The 16,666-nt window shown below is 41.2% G+C and overlaps 1 protein-coding gene across 1 annotated transcript; it reads right to left on the reverse strand.

Moving 5' to 3' along the window:
- Positions 1–15,408: 15,408 nt before the first annotated feature.
- LOC134290970 (uncharacterized) lies at positions 15,409–16,443 on the reverse strand. The gene has a single exon (XM_062858209.1). It carries the CDS (start codon positions 16,441–16,443, stop codon positions 15,409–15,411), a length of 1,035 nt encoding a protein of 344 aa, XP_062714193.1.
- Positions 16,444–16,666: the final 223 nt, after the last annotated feature.

Here is a 16,666-nt window from a genome sequence, read left to right on the forward strand (position 1 = left end):
GTAATGTATGTGTAAGCTAACCCATAACCCCATAACATTAGCTTACACATACAAAATAAGTATAAACTTCAACCCGTTGTGGGTAAGTTTTCGTTTGTTATGAGGACTAGAAAGTTTCAATTTTTCTGTGTTTGGGTAGAGAGTTCATCTGTTGGTGGTCTCAATGCTTTAGGTACTTTGATAATATTTGTAGCTTTATATCCCCAAATCTAACGATTAGGTACCAGCATTTCAAAAGGGCTTTACTGTTTTTGGAACCAGAACTTTTTAGTAATACTGTGAAGCACCTAGTTCAATTAACTCCATCAGCACGTATAGAAAGATGAAATCGTCTTTTTTTCGATAGTGGAGCCTATGTTTGAAAGAACGGAAAATATCTAATGAAAAAAAGCAGCCATAATATTCAAACACAGTACAAATATGAAACTTGAAAGACCAGTGTCCACCTTCCCTTGGAGCAACTGTCCTACGTACGCTGCTATTTGATGTATTGGAAGTTACCTGTTATTTAAAAAAAATATGGTTTAAAATAACTACAAAATTATATATATATACTAGTACATCTGTAAATGTCTCTCACCCAAGGAACCAATGAGATATCTGCCGGTAATTAGAAGGCATCTTCAGTATGTGAGCGTTGGCGATCTTCTATTTTTAGGCGACAATGGCGCCTGCCACGTCAGGTTGCAGGTCAATGTGGAGAAGGGTAAGATAGTGATGATTGCAATCGTTTGTATCCACATCTGACCAAATATACCTCTGCGTCAGCACAAATTCATGCGGATGTCGAAGTGTTGGTGGGACTTGGTTGGTAGAAGGTTCACACATTGCACAATGGGAAAAAATAGGTATAAAACACGAATAAATTTAATATCTCTGCTCGGAGTGGATGGATTCGAATGAGTTTTTAACACAAACTGCAAAAATCTCTACAGTTTCAGATAAGGAGGTTGTCATTCGCCGCACGATGTTGGAAATCATTGTATCGGATCCGTTTTACCCCACTCTCCCTCTTTTTCACTTTTATTTGGAAAAATCCAGGAGTGTAAAATAAATGATTTATTTGATTCGTGTTTGTGTAAAAACTTCCGTAATATCGAATGAAGCTGGTTTGGCACACCGCACGGCCCTTAAAATTGAAATATCTTCATATACCCCGACATCCCCTATGTCAAATTTCCGATACTATGGAAGTTTTTACACAATTACGAGTTAAATAAGGCATTTATTTTCCTAAAAAGGTGTGAGAAAGAGAGATCGGGGTAAAACGAGCTCAATACACTTGTTGGGGAATGGTCCTTCACCGGGAATCCTTCGATAGCCGAGCAGTGGAAAAACGGTTCCAACCCCAACACGAATCCATCCAAGGGGGGGGGGTATCTTGGTCCATCACAATGGACAACCCATTTCCTTCGGAACTTGGTTCTTCACCTTGGCACAAGTAAAGACACTCGCGATTTCATACTAACTACATTTTATTTTACATTACATTTTACAAAAAATTTACATTTATTTACACAAACGAATATACATATAACAGGTTAAAAATTGTCCTATTCCATCTAACCCCGACCGTTAGGTAGTGGGTACTAAAGATCTAATCCTATACTCATGAGCCTAAGGCCTGCCGATCAAGTGATCATTGTTAAACCTCTCCCAATAATTAAGAGCCTGTAATGGGGTCCTTTTCTAGCATTTGTGTGCATCTTCCTTAAAGTAGTTCAGGGTTGTAGTAAGTGGGTGGCGTTACTCCCGAACAACACTGATTTCCAGTATCGTGCGGCGAATGACACCGTCCTGAAACTATAGAGACTTTTACCGTTTGTGTCAAAAATTCATTGGAATCCATCCACTCCGAGCAGAGATATTGAATTTATTCCGACTCGTACGGTGGGATGCTTCTAGGGATCAAGAAGCAGCACTCGTTTTACAGAGTCGATTTTCATCCGATTGAAGCCGTCGCATGTGAGGTGACTATCCGAGGTAAAAGCCTCAGTGTTGCCTCCATATATTTTCCTCCGAGAACTGCGATATCTCGCAGGGATCTCGCCCACATCTGCTCGGTTATGCCTGAGCCTCGGCTGCTCATGGGAGATTTTAACTCCCATGGTACAAACTGGAGGGAACTGTACGTTGAATTCTCACTTGCTCTTCTTTCATGTAGCAATTCACTCCATGAATGGATCGAATTAAGTTCAACTTGCTTAAAAACCTCCCGACGTCGCTAAGAGGCGCTTATTGAACTTGTTCAATCAGTTCCTGGAGAACAACATCGTTCCGGATGATTGGAGACAAGTGAGGGTGATAGCTGTTCAAAAATCCGGGAAATCCGCGTCGGATCATAATTCGTACCGTCCAATCGCGATGTTGTCTTGCCTACGAAAGTTGTTGGAGAAGATGATTCTCTTTCGACTGGACAAATGGGTTCAATCGAGGGGCATGTTGTCAGATGCACAATTTGGTTTCCGCAGAGGCAAAGGAACGAACGACTGTCTTGCGTTACTTTCTTCAGAAATCCAGCTTGCCTTTGCTCAAAAGCAGCAAATGGGCTCAGTGTTTTTGGATATTAAGGGGGCTTTTGATTCAGTTTGTGCCGATGTTCTTTCCGACAAACTACACGAAAGTAGCCTTTCACCAATTCTGAACAACTTTTTGTATAATTTGCTGTTTGAGAAGCAGATGAGTTTTGCTCATGGCGACTTGACAGTTTCAAGAATTAGCTACATGGGTCTCCCCCAGGGTTCATGTCTAAGCCCCCGCTTTACAACTTTTATGTTAGAGACATAGATGATTGTCTCATGGAAAACTGCACGTTAAGACAGCTTGCGGATGACTGTGTTGTTTCTGTAACTGGATCATTAGCAGTCGATCTGCAAGGACCACTACAGGATACTTTGAACAATTTGTCTACTTGGGCTCTCAAGCTGGGTATCGAATTCTCTCCGGAGAAAACTGAGATGGTTGTCTTTTCTAAAAAACATAAACCGGCTAAGTTTCCGCTCGTTCTGATGGGTATGACAGTCACTCACAGCATGTCTTCACAATACCTCGGCATCTGGTTCGACTCCAAATGCACCTGGGGGAAACACATTGTGTATCTGATACAGAAATGACAAAAACGAATCAACTTTATGCGAACTATTATCGGAACATGGTGGGGAGCTCACCCGGAAGATCTGATCAGGCTGTACAAAACAACCATTCAATCGGTTTTAGAATACGGTAGTTTTTGTTTTCAATCCGCGGCGAAAACACACATGCTGAAGCTTCAACGGATTCAATACTGTTGCCCTCGGATCGCGTTAGGTTGCATGAACTCGACTCACACAATATGAGTTTAGAGGTACTTGCTGGAGTACAGCCTCTGACAGAGCGCTTTGCAGAGTTGTCGTTCCGATTCCTCATCCGATGCGAGGTTGTAAACCCGTCATAGAAAACTTCGAAAAGCTGCTCGAACAGAATCCTCAAACTCGTTTTATGAGTGTGTACTACTGATACATGACGCTAAAGGTAAGCCCATCTCCGGTTAACACCAATCGTGACAACTTCTCACACTTCGGCAGCTCCTCTGTGGATTTTGTTCTCTCTATGAAGGAACAGATCACCGGTATAAAAGAATATTTTCGTTCCGTAGGTAATCAACATTTTTTTGCAAGTAAGTTCGGGCATGTTAGCGGGGACAGACAGTTCTTCACAGATGGTTCAAAAACCGATGATTCGACTGCATTTGGTGTCTACAACGAGTTTCATAGCGTCACCTTCATGCTTCGAAAGCCCTGTTCTGTATACGTAGCTGAGCTAGCGGCTATATACTACACCTTAGAGTACATTAGCACTCTTCCACCTGAGCACTACTTCATTTTCACCGACAGTCTAAGTTCTCTGGAGGCTGTTCGGTCAATGAAACCGATGAAGCACTCAGCGTACTTCCTGAATGGAATACGCCAGGTCTTGAGTTCTTTGTCCAAACGCTCATACATCATCACCATAGCTTGGGTCCCTTCACATTGCTCAATTCCGGGCAATGAGAAATCGGAGTCTCTGGCTAAGGTGGGCGCTAGCGAAGGCGATATTTACAAGCGTCAAATCGCCTTCGACGATTTTTTTTTGCATTGGCCCGTCAGGAGATCTTGATCAGCTGGCAATACAAATGGAGAGATGGAGAGATGGGTAGATGGTTGCACTCCATCTTGCCACAGGTGTCGAAGAAGCAATGGTTCAAAGGGTTTGATTTAGGCCTCGATTTCATTCGTGTGATGTATCGGCTGATGTCTAACCACTATTTGTTAAACGGACATCTCTTCCGTATTGGGTTCTCAGAAAGCAATCTCTGTGTCTGCGGTGAGGCTTACCAAGATATCGAACATGTCGTGTGGGGATGCAATGAGCATCGTGAAGTCAGATCTGCATGAAATTCTCCGGGTCCGAGGAAAACAACAGAAACCCGTTAAAGAAGTGTTGGCAGGCCTTGATTTGGAATACATGAATCTCATATATCAGTTTTTGAAACGCGTTGATGTCAGAGTTTGATGTAGTACCTATCTGGTTTCGTTGTTCTCTATTTGGTTTCGCTGTCGTCCCTGTCTGTCGCCACCTCCCGTTTGTCCTCTTCTTGTCGTTGTCTACGGTCTTTTTTGTTCCGTTCCAGATCAGGCCATTTTGTCCCATCAATGTTTTTAGTATAAGTTAGCAAATAATAAGGTTTAAAACCCCTAAATCCCTCCCTCCCATTTTTTATCCCTAATCTTGAAACAGAAACAGGCGCGAGTACTTCGGCTTCCCAAACTAGCATAGCATTAAGGCAGTAACTATTGTAAAATGTAAAAAATATTGTAAAAAACAACAAATGATTTCAGCTCAGTTATGCCCATGATTCGCCATGGAATAAACGAAAAAGTAAAAAAAAATATTACCGCTTTCATCTTAAAATTTGGTCAACCCAGTTTCCAGCGACACTGCCGTAGTTTTATATTCATTTTTTTTAGAAAATTTGGCAACTTTGGCTTAAGTTTACATACAAACATTTTTGAATTTTTTTCATTTAAATCATGTTAAAAGTTTCTTTGACTTATCTGCCGTGTGCAGCATAGTTGTCCCATGTTACATTTTGTCGATTTTGACTTTTTTTCGCCAAACGGTCTATTTTTACGTATTCTTTTAGAAACTGCCCTCGGTTAGTACACTTTGTTCGGAAAATCTATAAAAACCAGGGTTCGTAATTTTCGTTTCAGCGATACGAAATATGGCTATTCTCACGGCGGCGGGAGAGCTTATTTTCACTATTTTGCTTGTGGAACACTTTTCCCCTCCAACACTTCTTTCGAGAGTAGCGATTCATGATAACTGAAAATCGCTTCAACCTGCAGATAATTTCTTTTCGTTCTGTTAAATTTTCTCTCACCCAATTTTCACGAAAATCTTTTCAAAGCAGATTAACAAAAATTGTGCCCGCGACGGGATTCGAACCTGGAACATTACTAAAAACATACGCGACACGCGCACTCTATCCACACCACCACGCCAACCACACAGAGGGTGTAGAAAATATAATGCATAAAACCAATCATCGTCGGCGTCATATGAGTCAAGGAAAGACAACATAATCGGCCGACAAAGGGCAAACGAAATTCTCGCACCTTTTGGGAGTGAGTGAAAAAATGTTTTCGCTCTGCTCTTTGTGCGGGAGATTTCTCAAGCCAGATTTTCGCTGAAAATTGGCGTGAGGGAGAATTCTATTTTCGTGAGAATGAGCGAAAATTCCAACCGCTGATAAAAACAACATCAAGTCAATTTGTCCCATGTTCATTTTTGTCATCATAAGCTGTCCCATGTTCCAATTTTCAGCATAAGCTGTCCCATGTTCAATTTTCCAGCATAAGCTGTCCCATGTTCAATTTTGCAGTAGTCCCATGTTCTATTTTGCAGCATAAGCTGTCCCATGTTTTTTTTCTCAGCTTTTAAAGCTAAATTGGAGTAAGCTATGAGTAACCAGTGGAGGGTGTAATCAGTAACCAGTCCAAAGATGGCGACCAGAATATCCAAGATGGCGGTCTACAATCCAAGATGGCGGCTCAAAATTCAAGATGGCGACTGTTTAATGGAGTTTTAGGCTCTAAACCATGCAATCTATATATAAAAGTCAATGTATGTATGTTTGTATGTTAAATTGTATGTTAATGTGTATGTAAATTTGTATGTTTGTTTATTTGTTTGTTAAAGAGGTGGTTATAAGAGTATTGGAATTCAAGATGGCGGCTTAGGTTCCAAGATGGCGGTCAAAACGTCAGAGTGCTTGCTATTTAACGGTGAATCTGTTACGGATACTATGCAATATGGGTATCTATCGATCGGGTTTGATGAGTAGAAGTCAAAAATCAATATCCGACCCCATTTTGAAATCCAAGATGGCGGACCATAATCTAAGATAGCGGTCACGGAATGGTGTTTTGAGCAATGTTTCCATGAAATATGGGTATCTATCGATCGGACTTGATAAGTAGAACTCAAAAATGGATATTTGACACCATTTTGAAATCCAAGATGGCGGACCATAATCCAAGATGGCGGCCACGGATTGGTGTTTTGAGCTATGATACCATGCAATATGGGTATCTATCGATCGGACTTGATGAGTAGATGTTAAAAATCGATATTTGACGCCATTTTGAAATCCAAGATGGCAGACCATAATCCAATATGGCGGCCATTTAATGGTGGTATGAGCTATGATACCATGCAATATGGGTATCTATCGATCGGACTTGATGAGTAGAATTCAAAAATCGATTTTTGACGCCATTTTGAAATCCAAGATGGCGGACCATCATCCAAAATGGCGGCCATGGTATGGTGTTTTGAGCTATGATACCATGAAAAATGGATATCTATCGATCGGATTTGATGAGTAGAAGTCAAAAATCGATATTTGCGCCATTTTGAAATCCAAGATGGCGGACCATAATCCATGATGGCGGCAATGGAATGGTGTTTTGAGCTATGATACCATGCAATATGAGGATCTATCGATTGGACTTGATGAGTATATGTTAAAAATCGATATTTGACGCCATTTTGAAACCCAAGATGGCGCACCATAATCCAATATGGCGGCCATGTAATGGTGGTATGAGCTATGATACCATGCAATATGGGTATCTATCGATCGGACTTGATGAGTAGAACTCAAAAATCGATATTTGAGGCCATTTTGAAATCCAAGATGGTGGACCATAATCCAAGATGGCGGCCACGGAATGGTGTTTTGAGCTATGATACCATGCAATATGAGGATCTAGCGATTGGACTTGATGAGTATATGTTAAAAATCGATATTTGACGCCATTTTGAAACCCAAGATGGCGGACCATAATCCAATATGGCGGCCATGTAATGGCGTCGGACATCGATTTTCAACATCTGCTCGGCGAGCCCGTTCTGGAAATATCCATATTGCGTGGGATTCCATGGATTTGCAGAAACCGGAAGCCGCCATCTTGGATTTCAAAATGGCGTCGGACATCGATTTTCAACATCTGCTTGTCGAACCCGTTCCGGAAATATCCATATTGCGTGGGTTTCCATGGATTTCCAGAAACCGGAAGCCGCCATCTTGGATTTCAAAACGGCGTCGGACATCGATTTTCAACATCTGCTTGTCGAACCCGTTCCGGAAATATCCATATTGCGTGGGTTTCCATGGATTTGCAGAAACCGGAAGCCGCCATCTTGGATTTCAAAATTGCGTCGGACATCGATTTACAACATCAACTCGTCGAGCCCGGTTCGATAATACTCACATGGATTTTTAAAAATTATTTTGGCAATTTCATGAAATGGTACGTTTCACCCCTCCCTCCCCAAAGTCCTCCAGAAATCCTAACAATACTACATGAATTCCAAAAATTCGCCGGGAATGCCGAGAATGTCTGTGTGAATCCTGGACATTCTCCGGGAATCCTGATAACATCCAACATGGGACAGCTTATGCTGAAAAATTCGACATGGGACAGCTTATGCTGAAAACTGAAACATGGGACAGCTTATGCTGAAAATCTCGCATGACATGGGACAGCTTATGCCGATAAAATCCCGAAATTTGCTAGATTTATCGGCATTACAGTCCCACCAGAGTTTTTATTTAAAAAGTTAAAGTAAATTTAATACCTATGAAATTTTTGGTTCATACTTCAATGATAAATACCAATTCTAACGCTCTCCTGATGAATTCACTTTGATTTTTTATTACACTTGTTCGTAGAGAGTGAAACAAGGCTGGAACTTAAAACGCGTTTTTCTCGGTTTGCTGTTTTGTAACATGGGACAACTATGCTGCACACGGCAGTTATTATCTCTTAAATAAGATCTAGGGTTTAGAAATTGGACGCAAATTGGCGGAGATATGGCCCAAAAAAATTACATGTTTTTGAGGGGGTGACCCCAAACTTTTGATCGGGAGTGTAATTATGCAACAAAAATTTAGGCCATTGATTTTCGTTTTATTTAGTAAACTAGTGACAGTGGATGACAATAGGAAAAAAAATCAAAGAAGGAGCTTACAATCTTTAAAACCAGCCCGAACTGGGTATTTGTTACTATGGTGGGATGTCTGCGAGTAACCTTTGGTTGGGGGACATCTTTAAGTGAATGTTTGTATGTTGATTACTCTGAAGGGTTGTAAATTGACACTGTGTTGTGAAAGTTGTAAGGAAGGGGAAATGGCTTTTTAAACCCGTTTCTGTTCTAGCGACTTCCGCCTATGACTCTACGTGAGTTATATATGGTCGGCGTTATGTCTATAAGTTTTGAGCTTTTCAACATATGTTCTTGATTTTTTTCCATAACTCGTAATAACTATTCATCAAAGCATCGCTCTGTATTGATCGCGAAAAAACGTAAAAAAAAGCTTGAAACCGAGAAATTGCTGAGCAATTGATTGTACTTAGTCCATTATGACTGAACGATTTTTGAAAAATCTACAACAAACTACAGTTCACACTCAAGTTTTTACATATTTGATGAAAAAATACAGCACAAGTAGGACAACATTTAATAGGAGTGGTGTATAATGTGAGCAGGAAGATTGAAATTTGATATTTCTGTTATTACACTGTTGATTACCATTTTCAATTTTTATGTTCAGTCAGAGTGGACCAAGTACAACAGTTCAATATCACATGAAGGGTAGTCAACTAATGAGCTATTTAGGAATTCTTAACATGAACATTTAACAGCTAACAACTTTTGAACGTATTTTCATAGTTCGGTACAGTTTTGAAATATTGTAGTTACACGGTTCATAATTATTTATTCAGAGGACTGGCGTTTTTCAAAAAATCGGTCAGACAGAGTGAACCAAGTACTCGATTCTTAAATAACTGGTAAAATCAATTTCTTCGTGAAACGGGTAATCCCGGGTAGACGAGAATATCTAAATCATATCTTAAATCGAACACTTTTTGCTGTCATAGCTCGATGTGATTTTGATGAGTTATTCAAAAATCTAATGAATATCGCACGAATAGCTCAAAGTGATATGATATCCGTTTATGTCGAAATAGCTGAAAATATCTACATAAAAACAAGGTTAGCTCTTCTGCACGAAATGGAACACATACACCCATAGAGATGGTTCAATGTTAGTGAATTGCCTGTGCCCCTTTCTGAGCTGTGGAAACGAAGGACTGCGTGCTCTTATTCCCAAGTTATTTACAACAGCGAGCCACAGTTGAGTGGTAATGTGGATTGTGGCTTCGTGGTCGTGCGGCTAGTGTCACCAAGCATTTAGTCGCATCGTGCTAGGAGCGCGGGTTCGATTCCCGCCGCAGCTGTCAGGAAAAGTTTTCGGCTGTGCCACTGGGCGTTGCATGCTAGTCCGTTGTCTAGTGTCGTGCTTCCTTCAAAGAGCGAATAGCTCACTGGAAGTACTCAACGTGTCCGTGTCTTTTTAAGCATCGCCGCCTGTGAATCCTAAGTTCGTATGTTCGATGCTGGATGCTGACATTTTTTTCTAGAAAAAAGTGAAAAATCTTGTCTGCTACTGTTTTGATCTTGTAATATCTTAACGAGCTATTATTGAGTAGTTCACCATATTAGATTTTGCTATTACACAAGTTTACAAAATAAAACGAAAGTCGTGAACTTCTGTCAACGACCAAAATTTTTGAAGCACAATTTAGTGCTGATTTCGAAACCGACATTCAAAAATTTTTAAGTAGAACGGTTTTTGAGTGTTAGCTCAATATCGAGTTTTGCAACTTTTCAAAATATATAATTTACTAAAATTCAAATATATTGCGTTTTGTTCAACAAATTTTAAATCTTTTTCCATAAATTAAAAGCTGAATACAATACCATTCAATCATCCTAATACAGGTTTTGCGTCAGATTGATGAAATTCAAGATATTGGCGAGTTTTAGGGACGATCACCTTAAATTTGAGCAAAATTCCCAAAAAAATTTGAAGAAATGTATTTTTTTCAATAAGAAAAAACCAACTTAAAAATTCTCTCTCGACGTTTATTTGACATTTCATATGTAGGCGAGATACAGTAAAAAATTCAGCTCAATCGGAGCATTGATTACGGAGAATGAGGCGTGTGAAGTGAGCGACTTTGCTTAAAAATAGAACAAACATCGATTTCAAATCATCAACCTTGTATGGAAAGTCGAAAAAATTTCCGCTCTACTGTAATTTTTTTCTGTCGCGTTTTCGAACTCAGGGCATGATTCTACACCAAAAATGATCATCAGCTTATCGAGTTCAAAAATGCTGTAAACTAGTGTTATTTCTGTTCATTTACCTCTTATATCAATCAAACCAATATCAGTTTTTGCTCTTCAGTAATTCAATCAATCATAACTGAATATGCTATTCATCAGATTTTTCCACCTACTCGGGATGGTACCTTTCAAAATGATGCCCAACAGCTACTAAACAAACATATTTTGATTTGGAAAGGATTACGAAGGATAAGGTAATTTAAACTATTTTTCTAAGAAACACATGATCCACTCTGTCTGCACGCGAAATGCCACAATATGCTTCAACACGATGATCTGTAAAATACGATATTGACCATAATAAAAAACGGGTTTTCATGTGCTTTCTTGATCAATAATCATCAGAAAATGCGTTGAGGAGTCATACGATTTGGAAACGTATTATATATTGATTATTTGATTTTAACGAATACATATTTTTTCAATTCTCTCGACATCAAGCATTTGGTCCACTCTGACTACACACTATTATCGATTTTCGCAGTTCAATCGAAAGAAAATAATTGTTCTACAACTCTCGTTAATTGTAACATTAAGAAAATCGGGTGAATGTTCCATGTAGCGAAAGTAATTTTTAATCAAATGCCTTTAAAATCTATTTTTCGTCAATTTTGTTACTTGGTCCCCTCTGACTTCACGCCGACCATATGTAGAGAAGAAAAATATACAAAGTAGGGAGAACGGGGACGGGCCAGAGTTAAACCCAGGACTTTTTGCATATGAATCAGAAGCGGTATCCACTAGACTACCAAGTTCGTCTACTGTTCAGTGTAAACCTATAATAAAATTGGAAAACACAAACTCAATCCCACTGAACTGATTTTATTTCCAGCGCACACGCAGCCAAATTTGAACAATTGGTTAGTGTACTCTCCCAAATTAACATGTATAAATGTAGCGTGGCATTACATTTCAAGCGCCAGCACCAGTAGTCTAGCTTGCAGTTGGGCGGCGTTGCTGCTTTGTAGTCTCCAATGTGACCTGAGATCTTGTATGTTAGCGTGGGAGTTGCCTACTTCTATTGATTGAGAGATCGATTTTTGGTTTATCCAAATTGCCGACTTGTTAGTGATGATGAGATAATCCCTATTATCAGTCACACTGGTATGATCAGGCTATATCTGCATTCGATTCCTTTTATGTACTAGTTATCGAATGTTTTTGCTGAACATGGCGACTCTTATTTCTGAACGTTACTCGTTCTTCTTAATGTCTGTCATTTTAAATCCTATGTATTTACTCCAAAAACTCAAAACTATCGTGCTGTTTGTCATTCGTCATCTGTTGATCGATCGACAAGATAGACCCCCATTGCACGGAGGCCGATCCATATGACTTCAATGTTTGATTTCACCCACGCCACGCCGGCTATTCGTGTGTTGTTATCCAACCGTGTCCGAGCGGCCATCCATCGTGGATCGTAAAAATCGACCACTTTTGTTTAATTTTCCACAAAATAACAATTAAGAAAGAGGAACGCGCACCTAGCCGGGGATGGCCAGGCCATATACATACCGCACTTCGGTGGAAGAGCACTTTTCGTTACACTGGCTGTCTGTTATTACTGTTTTTATTATTTATCCAAACAAATCTGGTATGGACGCGTTTTCTCCTCGCGCGTTGGCTTGAGCTGCGCAGCTCAAGGTTTTGGGGAAGCAAGAAAAAAAAAGAGACTTCAACTTCGTTCGCTTCATCTCCGCTGTGTGTCACGAAATGTCCGCCGTCGTCGTCGTCCGAGATGCTGGCCTGGAACGGTCCACTACTAAAGCGTGTGGTCGATCGGTGCCAGTCCGGTTGAACGTGGTTGAACGGTCGAGTGAGCTCGTACGGTCTATGCCGCAGTGGTTCTCAAAGGTTTTTATTTTTCAGATTCTACCAGAAATTCCTCCAGGAATTCCACCAGAAATTCTTCGAGGAATTCCTACAGAAGTTCCTCCAGGAATTCCCCCAGAAATTTCTTCAGGAATTTCGCCAGAAATTTCTTCAAAAATTCATCCAGAAATTCCTCCAGGAATCCCTCCAGAAATTCCTCCAGGAATTCCTCCAGAAATTCCTACAGGAATCCCTCTAGAAATTCTGCAAGGAATTCCTCCAGAAATCCCTCCAGGAATTCCACCAGAAATTCCTCCAGGAATTCCTCTAGAAATTCTTTCAGGAATTCCTCCAGAAATTCCTCTGGGAATTCCTCCAGAAATTCCTCTAGGAATTCCTCCAGAAATTCCTCTAGGAATTCCTTCGAAAATTCCCCCAGGAATTCCTCCAAAAAATCCTCCAGGAGTTCATCCAGAAATTCATCCAGGAATTCCTCCAGAAATTCCTCCAGGAGTTCCTCCAGGAATTTTTACAGTAATTTCTCCAGGAGTTCCTCCAGAAATTCTGCCATGAATTCCTCCAGGAAATCTGCCATTAATTTCTAAAGAAATTCCTCCAGAAATTCCTCCAAGAATTCCACCAGAAATTCTTCGAGGAATTGCCACAAAAGTTCCTCCAGAAATTTCTGCAGAAATTCATCCAGGAATTCCTACAGAAATTCCTTCAAGAATTCCAACAAAAATTCTTCCAGGAATTCCTATAGAAATTACTCCAGGAATTCCTACAGATATTCTTCCAGGAATTCTCACAGAAATTTATCCAGGTATTCCTACAGAAATTGCTCCAGGAATTCCTCCAGAAATCGCTTCAGGAATTCATTCAGAAATTCCTCCAGGGATTCCCCCAGAAATTCCTCCAAAAATTCCTCCAAAAATTCCTCCAAAAATTCCTCCAAAAATTCCTCCAGAAATTCCTCCAAAAATTCCTCCAGAAATTCCTCCAAAAATTTCTCCAAAAAATCCTCCAGAAATTACTCCAGGAATTCCTCCAGGAATTCCTCCAGGAATTCCTCCAGAAATTCCTCCAGGAATTCCTTCAGGAACTCCTCCAGGAACTCCTCCAGAAATTATTCCAGGAATTCCTCCAGGAATTCCTCCAGAAATTCCTCCAGAAATTTCTCTAGGAATTCCTTCAAAAATTCCCCCAGAAATTCCTCCAAAAATTCCTCCAGAAATTCATCCAGAAATTTATCCAGGAATTGCCCCAGAAATTCCTCAAGGAATTCCCCCAGAAATTCCTCCAGTAATTTCTCCAGGAATTCCTTCAGAAATTCTGCCATGAATTCCTCCAGAAATTCTGCCATTAATTCCTCCAGAAATTCCTCCAGGATTTCCACCAGAAATTCTTCGAGGAATTCCTACAAAAGTTCCTCCAGAAATTTCTGCAGAAATTCATCCAGGAATTCCTACAGATATTATTTCATCTCTCGATTAACGGCTACGCAGTCTTGGGATTTAAAAAACGAGTTCGTTTTTTAAATCCCAAGTCTGCGTAGCCGTTAATCGAGAGATTCAACCATACAGTCGTATTTCAATAGCGATATTATTTCAAGAATTCTAACAGAAATTCTTCCAGGAATTCTTACAGAAATTCATCTAGGAATCCAGATAGGCTGTTCTTTGTGTTATGTCAAACGGCATTATGCCAAATGGCCATTATGCCAAATGGCATTATGCCAAACGGCGATATGCCAAATTGCATTATACTAAATGGGGTAGAGCCATTCCTCCTACAGAAATTCCATCAAAAATGTCATCGAGAATTCAACCTGTGATTCCTTTAGAAATTCAACCAGGTGATTCCTTTAGAAATTCAACCAGGTATACCTCCGAGAACTTCTCCCGGAATTCCTCTAGGAATTCCTCCGAACATTCCTCTACGAACTGCTTCAGGGATTGCTCCAGCAGTTTATCATGGAAGTTTCCCCCAATTTCCTCCAGGGATTCTTTCAAGAATTGCTTCAGTGGTTCCTCCACGAACTTCTCCAGTGAAATTCCTCAGGAATTCCTCCAGAAATTCCTAAGAGATTCCCTACAGAAATTCTTCCAGCAATTCCTACAGAAACTACTCCGGGGATTCCTCCAGGAATCCCTACTAAAATTTCTCCCGGAATTCTTACAGAAATTCGTCTAGGATTTTATACAGAAATTCCTCCAGGAATTCCTACCGTAGCTATCAGAAAATGTTTTCGGCTGTTTAACTGGGCATTTCGGGATTTCGTCAGGAATTCTTACAATAATACCCCCAGAGATTCTTCCATGTATGTACCCAGAGACAACTATTTCACAATTCTCTCAGCGATTCCTCCCACAATTTTTCTAGCTATTGCGCTGCTAAACCAGGCCTTACCGAAAAACTGTACCTTTTTGTATTTGTAGCTCTTGAAATCCTCCACAAACAAATAAATAAACAAATTGACGACGAGCAGAGTCCGGAGGCCAACGCAGTGGAATACAACGTACTCAGAAATTCTGAGACGATAATATACGGGGGAAAACAACGGAACACGCGAAATCACGTTTTAAAAACACGGACACTTTATTGAAAAATTAAAACAAACGCATTACATAACTAGCCCGCTCGATTGTCTAGCTAGAACTGAAGTACATGTCGAGAACTGTCAATCAGCAGTATACGCAAAGAAGATGATGCGTACGGTAGATACGCATACTCGGGGTAGGACTGTAGAACAGCGCAAGATATAGTGAAGAGGTACACAATGCACCATTCCACACTCCCCCTCAATGTGGAATCTCTTCAGGAGTCCTCCTTGAGCCCAAGTAATTCGCAAAACTCACGGTGCTTCAGCGGACCCAGGGGTTTCGTCATTATATCGGCAGCCGTACGATCGGTTGAGCAGTACTGCAGAACAATCTTCTTCTCGACGCATAGCGCCTGCACGAAGCGCTCAAGGGTGTCTATGTGCTTGGAGCGCCTATTCGTCCTGTCCGATCGTACGAATGCTAAACAGCTCTGGTTGTCCTCCATCACCACCGTCGGTTGATCCTGGGGTTCGCCGAAATCTCGAAGTAACTGTCGCAGCCATAGCGCTTCTTGGCACGCTTCGCTGAGCGCGATGTTTTCGGCTTCCATGGACGAAAGGGTCACGGATGATTGGCGACGACTTGCCCACGAGTTGGTACCGCCACCGAACTGAAATACCATTCCGGAAGTAGAACGGCGACTTTCAGCATCGCCAGCCCAGTTCGCATCGGAGAACCCAACCAGCGACTGATCAGCGATTCCTCCTAACTGCATGTAGCAGCCTTTTGTCTTCTTCAGGAACCGCAGCACACGCTTCGCAGCCATCCAATCTACTTCAGTTGGTGCGCTAAACCTCCTTCCCAAAATCGCAGCAGAAGCTGCAATATCCGGTCTCGTTACGACAGCCAGGTAAAGTAACGCACCGACAAGACTGCGGTAACTCGTCGGATCGTCAAATGTTTTCTCAGATTCGGCCTGTTTATGGTATCCGAGGTTCATGGGCGACTTTGCAGACTTTGCCTCTTCCATACCGTGGGACTTCAGCAGTCTGTCGATGTAGTTGCCCAAACTGAGCTTAAACACGCCGCCGTGACACAGTACTTCAACCCCCAGAAAGTGACGCACTTCCCCGAGGTTGGAAAGTTCAAACTCTGCATTGAGACGCTTCTCGATCATCTTGATTTCGGTACTATCGGTTGATGCAAGCAGAAGGTTGTCAACATACACCAGGAGAAGAACTTTTGTCTTGCCATTGTCCCGAATGTAGAGGCAAGGATCTGCTGCAGCGGCCTTGAATCCATTCTGCATGAGCACTTCATCCAGCTTCCTGTTCCAGCAGCGAGCAGATTGGCGCAATCCGAAGATGCTGTACGCCTGGAGCCTGCACGCACACCACCTGTTCTTTCCCGATCTTCACGAATCCCGGCGGTTGTCGCATGTAAACCTCTTCCTCCAGGGTTCCATGCAGATATGTCGTCTTAATATCCAGATGCTGCACAATCATGTCGTGCTTCGCCGCCACTGTCAAGAA

Source organism: Aedes albopictus, chromosome 3 (genome assembly GCF_035046485.1).
Source record: "Aedes albopictus strain Foshan chromosome 3, AalbF5, whole genome shotgun sequence".
Lineage (NCBI taxonomy): Eukaryota > Metazoa > Arthropoda > Insecta > Diptera > Culicidae > Aedes > Aedes albopictus.

Excerpts from the sequence above, each read along its gene's own strand:
- LOC134290970 (XM_062858209.1), bottom strand. The coding sequence starts at position 16,443 with ATGCAGAATGGATTCAAGGCCGCTGCAGCAGATCCTTGCCTCTACATT.